The sequence below is a fragment of the Dioscorea cayenensis genome, chromosome 14 (genome assembly GCF_009730915.1).
Source record: "Dioscorea cayenensis subsp. rotundata cultivar TDr96_F1 chromosome 14, TDr96_F1_v2_PseudoChromosome.rev07_lg8_w22 25.fasta, whole genome shotgun sequence".
Classification (NCBI taxonomy): domain Eukaryota; kingdom Viridiplantae; phylum Streptophyta; class Magnoliopsida; order Dioscoreales; family Dioscoreaceae; genus Dioscorea; species Dioscorea cayenensis.
Window position 1 is genome coordinate 16,944,124 of NC_052484.1, and position 16,450 is coordinate 16,960,573.

The window sequence follows — 16,450 nt, forward strand, 5'->3', positions numbered from 1 at the left end:
CATATGCTTTAAACCCTAAACTCTAAATCATATGCTTTTAAATCCTAAACAGTAAACCATAAGAGCTTGCTTGGGAGGGGGTAAATGAAGATTTTGTAAGGGAAGGTTATTGACCAACCCTTGCTTGGATCCAAGGTTGTATGGAAAAGTATGGTAGTTGAGGGTTAAATGGAGGGTTGAAAAACCTCCATTTTACCCCATTTTTCAACCCTCCAAATTGGGGGGGTTTTGGAGGGTTGGACTTTTTCCATGACCAAAATACCCTTTTTAAAATTAGTTAATTATATGCATGCCCCATATTAAAGTCATGATATATATAGCTCTATATTGGAATAAAATAATAAAATATTGTAAATTATCAAATTAGAATATTTAATTAACAAGAATAATATTGTATGTGTAAAATTAGCATAAAATATAATTTATAGCTTCAAGGGCATTTTAGTAATTTTCATATAAAACCTTACCTTCTATTACCCTCAATCCAAACACAACAAGGTTTGATAACTTTTATTTACCTTACCTTCAATCCAAACAAGGTATAACTTAAAACCTCCTTTTACATTACTTTACTTTGTTTTACTTTACTCTACCTTATTTTATAAAACCTTTCTCCACCTCATTCAAGCAAGCCCTAAATTTTAGGATTTAGTAAGGGCATTTTTGGAATATCATTTATATTTTAAATTTAGGATTTAGATAATAAAAGAAATTATTTTTTTTAAAAGAAGAGATAAAGAAATAATGACGTGGGTGTTGACATAGATGTCAAATTGGCATCCACGTTATTCAGGAATCGATAAAAAATATCATTACTTGTTGAATCGATTTTTGTTAAATTATTTTGATTATTTATCAATTTTATTCATGAGTTTTTATAAGCCTTTTGTAAATTGATTACTTATGAGGTAGGCTTTTAAATATAAAATTAAAATATGCTTCCAATGTTATGTTAAATATGGTTTATAGTTTTTTTATTTAAATTTTTAAAAAATTAAAAAAATTTTTTAAAGTTAAAATTTAAAATTTATATAAAAATAATGATGGATGATAATGTAAATGATAAATTAGTATTCATCTCATTCAAAAAATCTATTCAATAAAAACAACATCGTTTAAATTCAACCATTAAAACCCCACAAAAATAAATTGTAAAAATTAACCAACCTCCAAATACACAAAGGACAGCTGCTAATCGGATTCGGGTCGGATTCTCAATCTATCCACAAACCTGATTTGACGGTTCTACCCCCACCAAACTTACACCTGTAATATAAAATCTAAAAATGCTCGGTGGTATTTTAGTCATTTGGTTTTTAATAAATAATAATTTTTTTGGGCAAAATCATCGCCTTTTATAAATAGCACTCACTCTCTCCAAAACCTTTCTCTATTCCTCTTCGCTCTCGACCGCGATCGATCGGGGCTTCGCTCTCGTCCCAAATCTCGATCAAGAGGGGTGTTTTTCCGGAGTTGTAAGTCTTCTAGGGTTTTGGTTTCTGTTTTGATTTGAGATTTTTGCGGCAATGTAAATGATAGACTGTGAGGAAATGAGTTTTCGGTGGTTTTTGTTTGGTTTTGTGTTTCTGTAGGGCTTCTGATTCGAGCTTTTGGTGATTGGATTGGGTTTGAGTTCGTGATTTTCTTGCTTGTTGTGCTGGTTTCTTGTTTGATGATTTATTGATTTTGGCTTTCGGGTTTTGAGATTTTTTATTTTTTTTTGAGGTTGTAGATGGAACACTTCTTGTGTTTTTTATAATACTTCCTGGTTTATCAGTGTAAGAAAAGTTGGAGCTTTTCCTTCTTGCTTGTGCCCAAAAAATATCTTTTTTTCATGTAATAGTTCGAATTGACAAAATATTAGTTGTTTTCAACTGAATTTTTTTGCGGATTGAGTTATTTTTAAGGCTCACTTGGTTTTCATTTTGTTCACTTCTATGGTACCTGAATTAACCAGCACGAACCTGCGGATTTGGTTCAAATTTTTTATTTTTGATGAGTTTCATTTTCTTTGATTTGCTGTTGTTGGGATTAACCAGTGAACAATCCTGTTTGTCTGTCAATTTATGTGTCATTTGATGGTTTAGTTTCCTGACCTATTGTTTTTGCATTGTTGTGAATTCTGCCTGATATGTCTCTATGACATGTTAAAATCAGATGTCAACATTTTTATGTGTGGCGTAATTGTATATTTTCCAATGTTTGGTAATATTGAACTGCAATTTTGATTAGATTGGATATTTTAAAATTTTCCATGTTTTGAAAGACAGTTCAGTTGGTAATACATCATGCAGGTTTCTAAGTAGCTACCTGATATGGGTTGATCGATGCCTTTTGTTTATTTGAAGTTTCTCTTAATTAGCTCTGTATATTTAGACCATGAATTTCATATCTAGTGATTGGCTTCTGGTCACTGCTCTCTCAGTCAGGTTCTGAAGTTTGGAATTATTTTAGAAACTGGCCCTTGATTATTATTTTTGAATATTTTTTTTTTCTTTATAGAATATCAGGCAAAGAATCATATAAAGATGGCAAATCTAACTTTGACTGGCATCCTGGAGAAGGTACGTGATTTACTGAAGTTGGTTTAGCATCCTGGCTTAATTATGATGTAATCTATGCTTGATGATTTTGATCATCATTTTCTAGATGACTGGCAAGGATAAAGATTATAGATATATGGCAACATCAGATCTTCTTGGCGAGTTAAGCAAGGATATGTTTAAGGTTGATGCTGATCTGGAGTCAAAGTTAACAAATATTATCCTCAAGCAACTTGAAGATGCAGCTGGGGATGTTTCTGGGCTGGCTGTGAAATGGTTTATATCTCTTTCTCACGTCAAGCACTTCTTTTGTTTTATTTTATCTCTTACTAGGGAAACATGATGAAAAATGTTAATAACTTTTAGGAACAATCTGGCCATTTCTTCCCTTCTGAGGTGAGGCTTTGAAAATGGGTATTTACTGAAAGTCATATCACTACGTACTTCTAAACCTTGGGTTTGTGCTAGAAGAAAGCTCATTATATAAGGTTATGTAGAATTTAGATATATTTTATGGGATCACGCAACTTTGGTGGGTGAAAAGGCCGATTAAGAAGTTTTTCCATATCAAATTAGGTAATTAGCAAAAGCTCTCTAGGTCAACTTATACTCATGATAGTATTGAATGCAATATGAGGATCATCAAGAGATTAGTTTGTAGATATTTATCATATATGGCATTTTTGATCTATATGAGGATGTTAATTCATGTAGCCAACATAGGAGGGAAAGATTTATGTAGCCGATATTAATTCATGTTTGAGCTTGGTTTATCTAGTGTTTTGCCCCTTAATTGAGCAACGTGGGAGGGAAAGATTCATGTAGCTGACCCCAAATAGTTGGGACTAATAGCTTGTTGTTGTTGATGAGGCTGGTAATTTTTTTTTGGAATTTTTTGCTTTTATTGGTGTTGTACTGCTTTGATCTTTCACCTCTTTATATTTCATCAAATAACTTGTGATATTGATTTATTGCCCTTCATCTCTGTCCTATGGCATATCTATGTAGGTCTTTTTTTTTGGGTGAATTTCAAGCATTTAGTTTGACATTGTTCTTATATTCTTTATTGTTTGTGTAGTCTAGCGCCTCTCATTAGGAAGGTCAGTGAGGATAGAGTTTTGGAAATGACCAGCAAGCTCTGTGACAAATTATTAAATGGAAAGGATCAACACCGTGATATCACCAGTATAGCTTTGAAGACAATTGTTTCAGAAATTACTGCAACATCTCTTGCTCAACGTGTTCTAGTAGTTCTTACTCCACAACTGATAAAGGGCATTACTGCCTCTGTAAGTTCCTAAACATTTTTATTTTCCCAACCTGCATGACATGCACAACTCCAAAGAACAATTATCTCCTTAATCTTGAAATATATTCTACAAATTCAAGACAAATATTTGAAGGAATGATCTCTGGTTGCTAGATGTTTATTAATCTTTTTCATCAGATTGTGTTCTTGAATTCATGATTAGATTGTTTATTCAATAATCTTACAAGTTTTTATGCTTATGAACTTGCCCTTTTCCTTCCAGGAAATTTGCTGTGATGTTAAATTACACATTTTTGTTGTATTAATTGTCAGGGAAAGAATACAGAAATTAAATGTGAGTGCCTGGACATATTATGTGATGTTCTGAGCAGATTTGGCAATTTGATGACCAAGGACCATGAGGAACTACTAGGTGCACTATTGACTCAGTTGGGTTCCAATCAAGCCAGCGTTAGGAAGAAATCCATTTCTTGCATTGGTGAGAAGACTTGGTTATTTCACTTTCTTTCTTGTTGATGATATTTTTGACTTTTGTGGTGATACAATCAGTTTGCAACTCTTTTAACTTTTGCTTTGACTTCCAGCATCTCTTGCATCAAGTTTGTCGGATGACCTTTTGGCAAAGGCAACGGTAGAAGTAGTACAACTTCTGAAGAATAAAAAAGTAAAAGCTGACATGACAAGAACAAACATTCAGATGATTGGAGCTTTGAGGTATTTTATCAACAAGGGACTATTAGACTTTTTCCATTGTTTGTCATTTGATATGCATATCCACATACAAGGCTTTTTGATTTACATTTGCTAAATTTGCATCATGGTTTCTTTTGACGTGTGCTTGTTTAGTTGTTAGCATGAAGACTGTTGACTCAGTCTCAGAATATACTTCAATAGCAATAGATATTAAGGTTTCACTTATCTTTGCCAGGTGAATTCTCATTGATATTCTGGTATTTGTGTGGTTCTTATATTTCAGTCGTGCTGTTGGATACCGTTTTGGACCACATCTCAGTGAAACAGTTCCCTTGCTGATTAGTTATTGTAAAAGTGCATCAGAAACTGATGAAGAGCTTCGTGAGCACAGTTTGCAGGTATTGTTACTTGTCAATCTACTATGAGCTATTCCTTCATGAGTAAAACTTTCAATATTATTATGTGTTGATTCTTCTTTCAGGCATTGGAGAGTTTTCTATTGAGGTGCCCCAGGGATATAGGCACATATTGTGATGATATCTTAAGTGTAACTTTGGAGTATTTAAGCTATGACCCTAACTTCACTGATAACATGGAGGAGGATACTGATAATGAGGGTCATGAGGAGGAAGAAGATGAGTATGTTCTTGAGTATTTATTTATTCATTATAAACTTTTATTTAAATATACTGGTCTTTTTTTTTTAAATTAATTTGTGTACTTATTCTTATTCTTAATTTCATGTCTGTGGCAGTGAAAGTGCTAACGAATACACTGATGATGAAGATAATAGTTGGAAGGTTCGCAGGGCAGCTGCCAAGTGCTTGGCTGCAATTATAGTCTCACGTCCAGAGATGCTATCTGAGATGTATAAAGAGGCATGGAAACCATTTAATTGCTTTTAGTTTTTTTACTGTACATATCTTTAAATTCATAAGTAAATCAAAAAGCTTTTTAATGGGATATGAAAATGATCTTTGAGCAAGTTGTTGAGATAACTGTAAACTGTCGGCTCATTATTGACCTGGTTTGGTGTCTGCATGTAGTTATAGTAGGGACATTTTGAAATGACCTGTGGAAGCACATTGAGGAAGTTTCACTGTTTGCAATGATATATGCTGCATACATAGATACCAAGATACCGTTATCTTTGACCTTTGGCTTGAAATTAATATCAAATACAGTATAAAATCCTTGAGTGTTTGCTTGCCTTATATTGGGATTATACATGGATGGAATTTAGTCCCTTAATTTCTTTTTAGACTTCAATACTAAATATTCTCTTGTTCAACTTGAGTTTACTAAAATGTGTCTAAATCCTACCATTTTTTGTGTTATTGCAGGCATGTTCAAAGCTTATTGACAGATTCAGGGAAAGAGAAGAAAATGTAAAGGTGCTGAAATCTGTGAATCTTGTAATTAAGCAAAGATAATCAATATCTATGAATGCTTTATGGTCTAACTAATTTTATGATATTATTTGATTTCAGATGGATGTATTCAGCACATTTATTGAATTGCTGCACCAGACTGGAAATGTGACCAAGGACCGGATTGATATTAATGAGGCAAGGCAAGTGATCATTTTCAGAGGCTATTTTTTTTTTTTAACTATATTATCTTGACTTGAAGATGAAGTGATTAGATCTTGACACCTTTTGGTGCCATGCCCTTTACATGGAGGCAGTCAAATTAATGCAATTGTTGGTTCCATTACCAATCGAATGGCATGATTGGAAGATGAAAATCTGTTTCAAAATGATGTGGTTTTGCATCTTTTTACTGAAATTATGACCCTTTGTACTAAACTACTAATTGTACAACATACTTAGCAATTGAACGAGTGGACTACGATATAGACTTTGATAACCTCATGCTGCTCTGCATGCTAAAGAAGCTGTCTCTGTTTTCATTGCTAAGAATGTCTAGATAGACAACTTGCCCACTTTTACGCTTGATGTCTGTGTTCCAGAGCTACCATTCTAAAATTTTTCTTGCCATCTCTTTTTATTCTTGAAGTCCTAGATGGTTGTTACTGCAAGAAGTGCCAAAAATTGTCAAATCCTTGAATAGGCAGCTGCGAGAAAAATCTGTTAGGACAAAGGTAAAAGGATGATCAGTTCTGTATTTGAGCTTCTTTGCTTTTGTGCTCTTAATTTCTCACTTTTTATGTTTTCAGGCTGGAGCTTTTTCTGTTTTGAAAGAACTTGTGGTTGTGTTACCAGATTGCCTTGCTGAACATTTTGGCTCACTTGTTCCTGGAATTGAAAAGGCTTTAAATGTGAGTTGAAGATTCTATGTTCACTTCTATTTTTCTTCTATTTCTGCATATATAAATACCTGCTAATCCACCTATTTGGCTTCTGTGACTTATCGCAGGACAAATCATCCACCTCAAATTTGAAGATTGAGGCTCTTGTTTTTACCAGATTAGTTATGGCTTCACATTCTCCAACAGTCTTCCACCCTTATATTCCGGTATAAACCAAGCTAATATGATTATATTTGTTCCTAAGTATCTGTCACAGTGTTCGTAAGATAGGTCCCCTATATTCTGGTATTTTTGTATGCATGTGTGAAATATGCTGTCAAACATGTTGCGGAAGTCGTTTCACGGCTATATTCATGTGTATTTTGTGTTGCCTCTGTATCTGGTTCTGCAGAAGATTTGTGTGTTGTGTTTTGTTATTAGAGAACAGGATGATCCATTGTTAACCCATTAAGTTTTTAGACTGGTCTAAACTTGCACTTCTGGTTAGTGGGTTTGTTAGCTAGAAAGTAATTGGCCTCCGCTGTTACTTTAGCTTCATGAACTTCAAAGCAAAGTTCAACTATCCAATTTATCCATGAAAAGGGTATTATTTAATTCTGTATAGGATGTCTTCCACGTAAGTCAGTCATGCAGCATATTTAAATGCAAATTGTTGGCCGATGTTGAACTTTCTATTCCAAAGAGAATTATATTTATTTTCATGATTACTAGTCACTATGCAAATTATCGTTACGTAATCGAGGCTTGGTCATGATGCATTTCATGTTGATCTTGATCCTTCTACTGCAACTACTGATTTGGTGCCAAGGCTTTGAAATATTCTCCAATTATTTCTAATTTTAAAATGGGAGGTTTCATGACTTACGAGCATGATATGCTATTTATTATACTGTTGAACATTTTAATCTTCTTCATGTTAAAGGCATTTACCATGTGTGGCTGCTACTTTGCAGCCTGTGGTTAGTCTTTGCTATACACGCCCAAAATTTTCCATACTAGGATTATTGGTTAATTCATGCAACATTTGTCTGAACACAAATACAGGAACTCTTAAGTCCTGTCTTATCAGCTGTTGGTGAGCGATATTATAAGGTCACTGCTGAAGCATTAAGGGTCTGTGGGGAGTTAGTGCGTGTTGTTCGCCCAAGTTTTCAGGTGATAAATGGTAACCTGGGAAAACCGTCTAGAGTATTGTGTTCTGTTTGACATGAATTGTTCTGGTATGCAGCCATTTGCTTTGGATTTCAAGCCTTATGTTCATCCTATCTACAATGCTATCTTGGCACGTTTGGCAAATCAGGATCAAGATCAGGTTTGTTAAATCATAGTTTCTAGTTTCATAATGTGCTTCTGTCTAACTAAAATTTGACCACAGGAGGTTAAGGAGTGGGCTATATCTTGTATGGGTCTTGTTATTTCAACTTTTGGTGATAACCTTCAACGAGAATTACCTTTTTGTCTTCCCATCCTTGTTGACAGGATGGGGAATGAGATTACTCGACTCACAGCTGTGAAGGTTGGATTTATTTCTCTAGTTCCTTCATAGATTTTATTTTCTTTAGCTGTTTTCCTGGCTTCAAAAATTATGATGCTTGCAGATTGGCGATGATATTGGTATTTGTGCATGGTCACTATTCAATAAATAGTATGTTTTTGACTATTATTTGTCTCCAACTTTTATCATTCACAAAAATGATATTATTTTTGACCCTGATGTTTGTATTGTTCTGAATTCAATGCGGTAGTTCTTTAATATTTTGTAGAGAAGTAAATAAATAATTATCATACTTAAGTGTATTAGCATAAGTTGGAGATTCACCTTCCTTTGTTTCCATCCCTTTGCGGCTTTGCTTTCTGCTTGAGGTATGTGTTTTTCTGCTTGTTCTCTGTCATATAAGGCTCTAGGCTCTAGAATCTAGCATGCCTTCATTTTTCCTTCCGGTTGTGGTTTCACTCAAGTCTACTGGCTTGTTATGATCTTTCACCCTTAGTCAACTCTAGGTCTTTTGTGCAATTGACAGCGTCAACATTGGTTCACTGTATGAAAATGCATGGATCGACTCCTATATAGAGTTTATGGCTGGTCTGTTATGAGTAGTGCATGTTTTTGGGTGTTTGTTAAGGAAAACATATGGTGAATTGGTGTGGGGGATGGGAGCCCTTTGTCATGGATGGAACTGGGAGGTGGCAAGTGGTGACTGGTGAGGGCATATGATTGAAACTGTTCTACTGGTGTTAGTTGCTTTGGGCATGGTTGGAGGGGTGAGAAAAACATGAAATTTTATGAGTGCCTCACAGCTTGGATCCCAAGGATGCGTTGCACCTACATATTGAGTTAAAATTTTCTGTACAATGTACATCATATTCCCATTGGGCTGCTTCTTTTAGCTTTGTAACAACTCTCTAGTCTCAGTATTTTATTTCTTGGTTGATAGCAAAGAATAATAGATTTTCCTGATCCATATCTTAATTGTTGTGGTTGGGGACACTATGCAAGAGCCTCACAGAAAAATAAAAAAATGGTGCATCTTCAAGTACAACCTAGAGATGTATGGACGTTATTCACAGACCTTGACCCTTCAATACACAAGACTGCTTGGTGGTCAGATGTCCAGTGGGACAAAACAAGGTTTTTTTGCTTATTTATTTGTTTTGGAGGATGTATGCATCTTTTAGACCCATTAGTGGGATTGAGTTCTGTAATAGAAACTATTGTAGGATAAGATCTAAAAGCATGAAAACATGTTGTAACATGCACGCCATATGATAGGGAAGTGCGTTTCTCGCTGTCATCTTTTTAAATGACTAGGATGATGTGAAAGATGAATATTGATGCTGGATTTTTTGGAGTAGTAGTGGCTTGAAATGATAAAAGAAAATAAAATGATGAATGAAGAATTGTTCTTTAAGATCCCTGGAGTGCTGATGGATGATCTGCCTAAGCTTATTAGCTGTAGCTGTCAAAAGGAGGCTCTTAGCTCCTTGTGGCATTCCTATTCTCAATCCTTGTGCTTCTTTCCTCCTGCGCTGTCCCATCCTTATGCTATCCCCTCCTATTTTGTCATAGGTATAGAGGTATTAAAAGGCTTGGATGGGTGGGTTGCACAATCGCATGTGGACTTGCATTGTTCAAGGATGATGCTAACAATTTAGGTATTCAAGGGCATGAGTGATTTTGTTTGAGGCTTCTTGGTGTCTAAATCTAGACACTCTATTATGACAATCCCTCATCATTTTTACAGTGTTTGTCTCTGACTTATGCATTGTACAATCATTCTAGTTGAAGTTTCTATTGGCACACAAATTTTCTTCATAATTCCTTTTGAGAGTGCCATCAAAATGTTGCCATTCTTGTGATTTCAATATTTCATTGGGGGTTTCAGATGTGTTTGCTATGGATTTAGACAATGACACCATCTATGTAGCAACTACTGCAGTTTTGACATCATTGCAGTAAAATCTTGAATGGGCACAAGTGCAGGAGCCATTGTGATTTATAGTTGTTCAGAAGGCTGGTGTTTTGGAGTCATGTTAGTTGTTTAGAATTGTTGCACAATGTATGGGATTAACTGGTTACCCATAGTCCAGTGTTTATGGATACCATTGTATTTGGTCTGAGTGCCAAAAGCAAGTTTTATTTATATTTTGACAGTACTTTATTATTCTTTGTTCTTTACTTATTTGCTGTTTGTATCATTCAGGCTTTTGCAGTTATAGCCAATTCACCACTCCGTATTGATCTCTCATGTGTTTTGGAGCAAGTCTTCTCGGATTTGACAGCATTCCTGCGGAAAGTAAGTTACACTCGTCAAATGGTCTTTTTTTTTAATTTGAATATCCTGAGATTGGTGTACCTCATTCTATTTCTTTTATTAACAGGCTAACAGGGCATTGAGACAGACTACATTGGGGACCTTGAACTCCTTAGTTGTTGCATATGGTGATCAAATCGGTTCTTCTGCTTATGAAGTTATAATTGTGGAACTTTCAAGTCTTATAAGGTCTGTATTGTGTGTTATATTCATGTCTATCTGATTGTGACTGGCTTTGGTATTTATTTGATATGCTTTTTGTGTCTCAGTGACTCAGACCTGCATATGACTGCCCTTGCTCTTGAACTTTGTTGCACATTGATGACTGACAAAAAGTCAAATCAAAATGTTGGTCAGACTGTCAGTTCGAAAGTTCTTCCTCAAGCACTGATATTAATCAGGAGCCCTTTGTTACAGGGTCAAGCTCTGCAAGTAGGAGTTCAGATTTCTGGTAATATTTGCATATGGAATTTTCCTTATGCTAAGGTGCCATTTTATTCTTGTGCAGGCTTTGCAGAGGTTCTTCGCTGCTCTGGTTCATTCAGCTAACACGAGCTTTGATGGACTATTAGATTCACTGATTTCAAGTGCTAAACCATCACCACAAGCCGGTGGTCTTGCTAAGCAGGCTTTATATTCTTTAGCACAATGTGTTGCTGTGCTCTGCCTAGCAGCCGGTGACCATAAGTGTGCCTCTACAGTTGAAATGCTTAAAGGAACTCTTACAGATGACAGCAGTTCAAATTCTGTAAGAATCTGACTCTTTGGAAATGTTCTTGTCTATTATAATCTGATTTCTTAAATTCATCCAAAAAAAAAAAATGCAATAAGATCAATGGACACTTCTGTGAAGGACCTCCTGTTCTCACTGGGCCACATTACACCCTATAGATGTAGAAAGTTTTACTTGTTATCTAACTATTGCATCCCTTGAATTTTCAGTGGAAACAACACTTGGCCTTGCTATGCCTGGGAGAAATTGGACGAAGGAAGGATCTTAGCATGCATGCAAGCATAGAAAATATTGTTATTGAGTCTTTCCAGTCTCCTTTGGAAGAGATAAAATTTGCAGCATCTTATGCCCTAGGAAATATAGCTGTGGGAAATTTGTCTAGGTACCTTCCATTCATTTTGGATCAAATTGATAATCAACAGAAGAAGCAGTACCTTTTACTTAATTCCCTGAAAGAGGCAAGTAATGCTTGGCATAGACCTCTCATTTACTTTATAAAGTGCTTTTGTTTTCATTCAATGATATCTCTTATCCTGCAGGTTATAGCTAGGCAATCTACTGATAAAGCTGGTCAGAGTGAGCTTCAGGACTCAAATGTTGATAAGATATTGGCATTGCTCTTTAATCATTGTGAAAGCGAAGAAGAAGGTGTTCGCAATGTTGTTGCAGAATGTTTGGGAAAAATTGCACTCATTGAACCCAGGAAGCTGATTCCTGCACTTAAAGTATGACGCATGGTTTGAAAAATTTTGGTTGACTTGTAGCATCTCCTGGTCTCAATTTTCATTTCTTGATGATTGTAGGTGCGGACAACCAGTCCCACTGCTTTTACACGAGCCACTGTGGTCATTGCAGTGAAATACTCTATGGTTGAACGTCCAGAAAAAATTGATGAGATCATATACCCTGAAATTTCCTCTTTTCTGATGCTGATTAAGGATAATGACAGGGTAATTCTACATTTTTTTTTTATGGGCCTGTTTATTTTTGGACATATATTGTAACACTTGGTTGTGTGAATTTTTTTTTAATAATGTTTTTGCAGCATGTTAGACGTGCTGCTGTTTTGGCTCTGAGTACGGCTGCTCATAACAAGCCAAATCTTATCAAGCGGCTCCTTCCTGAACTGCTTCCACTTCTCTATGACCAAACTGTTGTAAAGGTAGTTTTTCTGTTTCTTAGAAATTTCTTTCTAAAAGTGTTGGTTGGCAGGGAGGGGAACATGAATTTAAAAGTCATCAGTATTGAGCTGGGTTATCAGTTAACTGCTGAGAAGTCTTCTATTGGATCACGATTCAATATATTGTTCTTTAACAAAATTGTCCGTTTTAATTTGTTTGATTTGGGATATTTTACAATAATGATGTCATTATGATATTATTACTGGTTATAGTTGTGTCAGCAAATTATCTTCCTGTGAAAGTTCTAAACAAGACGTAGCTGGTTTGTTTCATGTTATTTCCCTTTTTACCGCTCGGCACTTGCAGGATTTTTTTTTTAATTATTATTATTGAGTATGAATTCCAGCTCTAATTTCAGCCCTATTCTCATTCTGTATGTTATTTTTAATAATGGAACATTAACATTTTCACCTCAATATTGTTTTTGTGGTTCCAGTTTGAGGTTCCAGCTGTCATTTTTTTTAAGAAGATGAGAAAAGGGCTTGCTTTTTGGTTTTATTAATTTTGCATGCATTGCTTTGGGTTGATTTAAGTATATGATGCCAGCATGTATTTAAAAGCCTGCTCCTAGGTTAGCTGTTGAAAAGTGTTATCTTGGATTTCCATTGCACATCTACTCCATAACTACTTTGCATTTCTTTAACAAATGCCTTTTGAAAATTTGGCCTGATTAGGCATATTTCTAAGTAACCATATTAGTATGATATTATTACTTGCTATGGGAGTATCTTCAAATTATTGTCCTGGGAAAGTTCTAAATAAGAGGCAGCTGTTTCATATCTGGCAGTCTTGCTATCTTCCTTTTACTGTTCAGCACATGCAGAGATTTTATTTTATTTTGGAGTGTCCAAACAATCTCTAAATGTATCCCAGTTCTCATTCTGTATGTTATTTTTAACTGGTATTTGTCAATGCTGCATGTCTTCCTTTAGTTTAATGCTGTTATATAAGGGTGCATTTTTCATATTTTTATTTGTTATAGATTTGTGGAAAGTGGTTTGGTACTTGACCTCACAACTTTAGGTTTGAGTTTTACTTTAAGTACGTGCAGTGCTATCCTTATGTGTTCAGCAATCTATTTATATGCTCAAGCCATACCTCGGATACTCAGAGCAATTTTACTGCACTGGTCCTAACTTGTTACCTGTTTTTATTGCAGCAAGAATTAATTAGAACTGTGGACCTTGGCCCTTTCAAACACATTGTTGATGATGGACTTGAACTTAGAAAAGCCGCTTTTGAATGTGTGGATACATTGCTAGAGAGCTGTCTGGATCAAATGAACCCATCATCTTTTATTGTTCCATATCTTATATCAGGATTGGCTGGTAAGTGCGAACTCTAATTCATTGAAATGGTTTTGATTGGTGGTGTCGAAATATCCCCATGATTATGGTCAGCAAGTATGTCTAAATATCATTCTGCAATAAGTGAATGCCAATTGCCATCATATACTTCGATTTATGTGGAAGTATCATGGCAGCATAGTTGTATCATGCAGTGTTTCTAACCCAATTTCCCTTTATTTTGTTTTCAGATCATTATGATGTGAAGATGCCTTGCCATTTAATTTTATCAAAATTAGCAGACAAGTGTCCTGCTGCTGTTCTTGCAGGTTAGATAGGTCTGACAAGCAGTTTGTATCTTAGTTGATGTGAAAATAATGGAAATTAGTCAATTTATCTATTTATGATTTTGATGCAGTTCTAGACTCCCTGGTTGAACCTTTAGAGAAGACAATCAGTCATAAGCCAAAACTTGATGCTGTCAAGCAAGAAGTTGATCGCAATGAAGATATGATCCGCAGTGCTCTTCGAGTCATTGCTTCCCTGAGCCGAATCAGGTGTGTTTCGGCTCGCCTTTGGCACTTGCATCTTTATTATTTTTTCATTTTAGAGGGAAATAACTATAACTCCGTGGCGCTTTCAGCTTCCATAGATGATCTCTGGAACTTTTGAAATCCATAAGTCCTTTTTTGTTTTTTGAAAAATTATTTTTTAGGGTCTTCAATTTAAAAATGATTTATGTAAAGTATGCTTTGACCATGCTCTACCTCCTATTAACCAACCTTCCGAAAATATGTGTAATTGTGGGATTTCAAGGACTGGCAAGTGATAGGTAGGACTGAAAGGTCAATTGACACACACACACACATACTAAAGGATTAGTTGGAAATTAAAATAAATATTGGTATTTGTTAGTCAGGATGAGAATATCCGGAGGCGATGAAATAATTTATGCCTCATTTTGTTTAATTTAGTTTTATGTGCTTGTAGAATCCCTCAGATTAGAAGTTAAGTTTTATATAATGGTTGCTAGACTAGTTATGATATACGGGTTAGAATGTGGGTGGTTAAATGGGTGTGACTGAGATAAAAATGTTGAAATGGATGCAAACATTATTAGACATGACCGTTAAAAGAATGAATTTATTTAAAATAAATTAGGATTAATAGATTAAGATGGTATGAACATATCTTTAGATGATGTGTAGATGCTCCTATATGACAAGTGGTAGCTCTCCAGGTGGAAGGTCCAAGAGGAGGGAAAATTAAACCTAAAAAGTTTTTTAGTAGAAACTCTATGTAATGATGTGTCTAACTCTGTTTATCTCATCTCTTTGCCCTTGATAGAGTAATACGGAAGAGAGGAAGAGAGGATTTATGTAGCCGACCCGATTTTGTTGTCATCATCAATTTGTTTAATTTGTGTGATTGTTATTGTCATCGTCGTCATCACCATCATCATTTTGTTTTATCTATTATATATATCTAAAGATCTGGTATTTACGGCTAAAAATAGCATTTCTCTTTGCAGCGGTACTGACTGTAACTTCAGGTTCAAGATCCTGATGAACAACATTATGAACAACGCGCCGCTGGCCGAGAAGTATAACTCTGTGAAAAGTGAGTGATTGTGGAAGAGAAGTGCGCGCCGGCTCTGAAATCTCTGCTATTATTAAATGAAAATTGCTTGGATAGCTTTCGGATTTCCGCCATGGTTTCTGTTCTTCAGAAATCACACTCAGGTCAATTTCCTTTGGATTTCTTCTCACTGCCATGAACTTCCACCTTCCATGAAGAAAAAAACAAAAAAACAAAAAAAAAGGTAATTTGTTAATTTACGCGGCAGAATCAAAGCCATTTTTGTAGCTTTTTCAAGAAGAAAAAAAAAAAATGGGAACTGATCCTTTTACTGAAAAGTATATCTAGTGATGTAAAAACAGGATGCTTGCAGACAAGGAAATATTGTTATAAACTTATAATAATTGCTGTTAATTTGGAAATATATTGTGTTTTTTGTGGTGCTTTTATTTGGATGGAAGTTCTGCCAAATACCTTTTTATGGGGCAGTTTGGTCAGAGTTGAGTTTTTGGATTTTAATTCAAGTTTTTTTTTAATTATTGAAATTTTGCAAACCAAACCTCTTGTACATGTATGATTGATGGGCTTAGAATTTTTAGATGGACTGCTATGTATAATGGTGAAAACTGCAAACAGAGTGAATAATCTAAGCTTGTCACTTTTTAGATTGACCTTATTCAATTATGTTTGTTAATAATCAAGTAATTTTGTATTTAAATATAGACTAAAAAAAATCATTAGATTTTATTACTCTTTATTTATTTATTTATTTTGTCATTTCTTTTTCTTTGGCAACGAAGTTATAATGATATTAAGTACATTTATTTTTTCAGGTTTTTTACTTTACATAAATCAGATTTTATCTAAAAATATTTTGATTTATTAACAGTTTTTCAGCCTATTGATGGTACATTGCAGGATGTTTGTTTTAAAGAAGATTCAAAATAAACCCTCAAAATTCATGGAAGATAAAATCAAATGTGCTTATTGAATTTGTTCAACATCTCCTTTATTTTGAAAAATTTAAAAAAAAAAACAAAAAAAACAAAAAATTGACTGCCTCTATCACATACTTGGACTTA

General features: G+C 34.8%; 1 protein-coding gene across 1 annotated transcript; it reads left to right on the forward strand.

The window, feature by feature from the left end:
• The first annotated feature begins 1,373 nt into the window (after window positions 1-1,373).
• Window positions 1,374-15,801, forward strand: LOC120275410 (cullin-associated NEDD8-dissociated protein 1). Its single transcript, XM_039281976.1, has 29 exons — window positions 1,374-1,475; window positions 2,503-2,564; window positions 2,650-2,819; window positions 3,622-3,832; window positions 4,126-4,291; window positions 4,398-4,527; window positions 4,790-4,904; window positions 4,988-5,145; window positions 5,261-5,384; window positions 5,850-5,900; window positions 5,997-6,079; window positions 6,526-6,610; window positions 6,686-6,787; window positions 6,886-6,984; window positions 7,823-7,933; window positions 8,007-8,090; window positions 8,154-8,294; window positions 10,480-10,572; window positions 10,658-10,779; window positions 10,860-11,022; window positions 11,099-11,338; window positions 11,533-11,781; window positions 11,863-12,048; window positions 12,127-12,273; window positions 12,369-12,485; window positions 13,664-13,832; window positions 14,042-14,119; window positions 14,209-14,347; window positions 15,322-15,801. The coding sequence occupies exons 2-29, from the start codon at window positions 2,529-2,531 to the stop codon at window positions 15,416-15,418; spliced, it is 3,666 nt and encodes a 1,221-aa protein (XP_039137910.1). The 5' UTR covers window positions 1,374-1,475; window positions 2,503-2,528; the 3' UTR covers window positions 15,419-15,801.
• The last annotated feature ends 649 nt before the right edge of the window (window positions 15,802-16,450 follow it).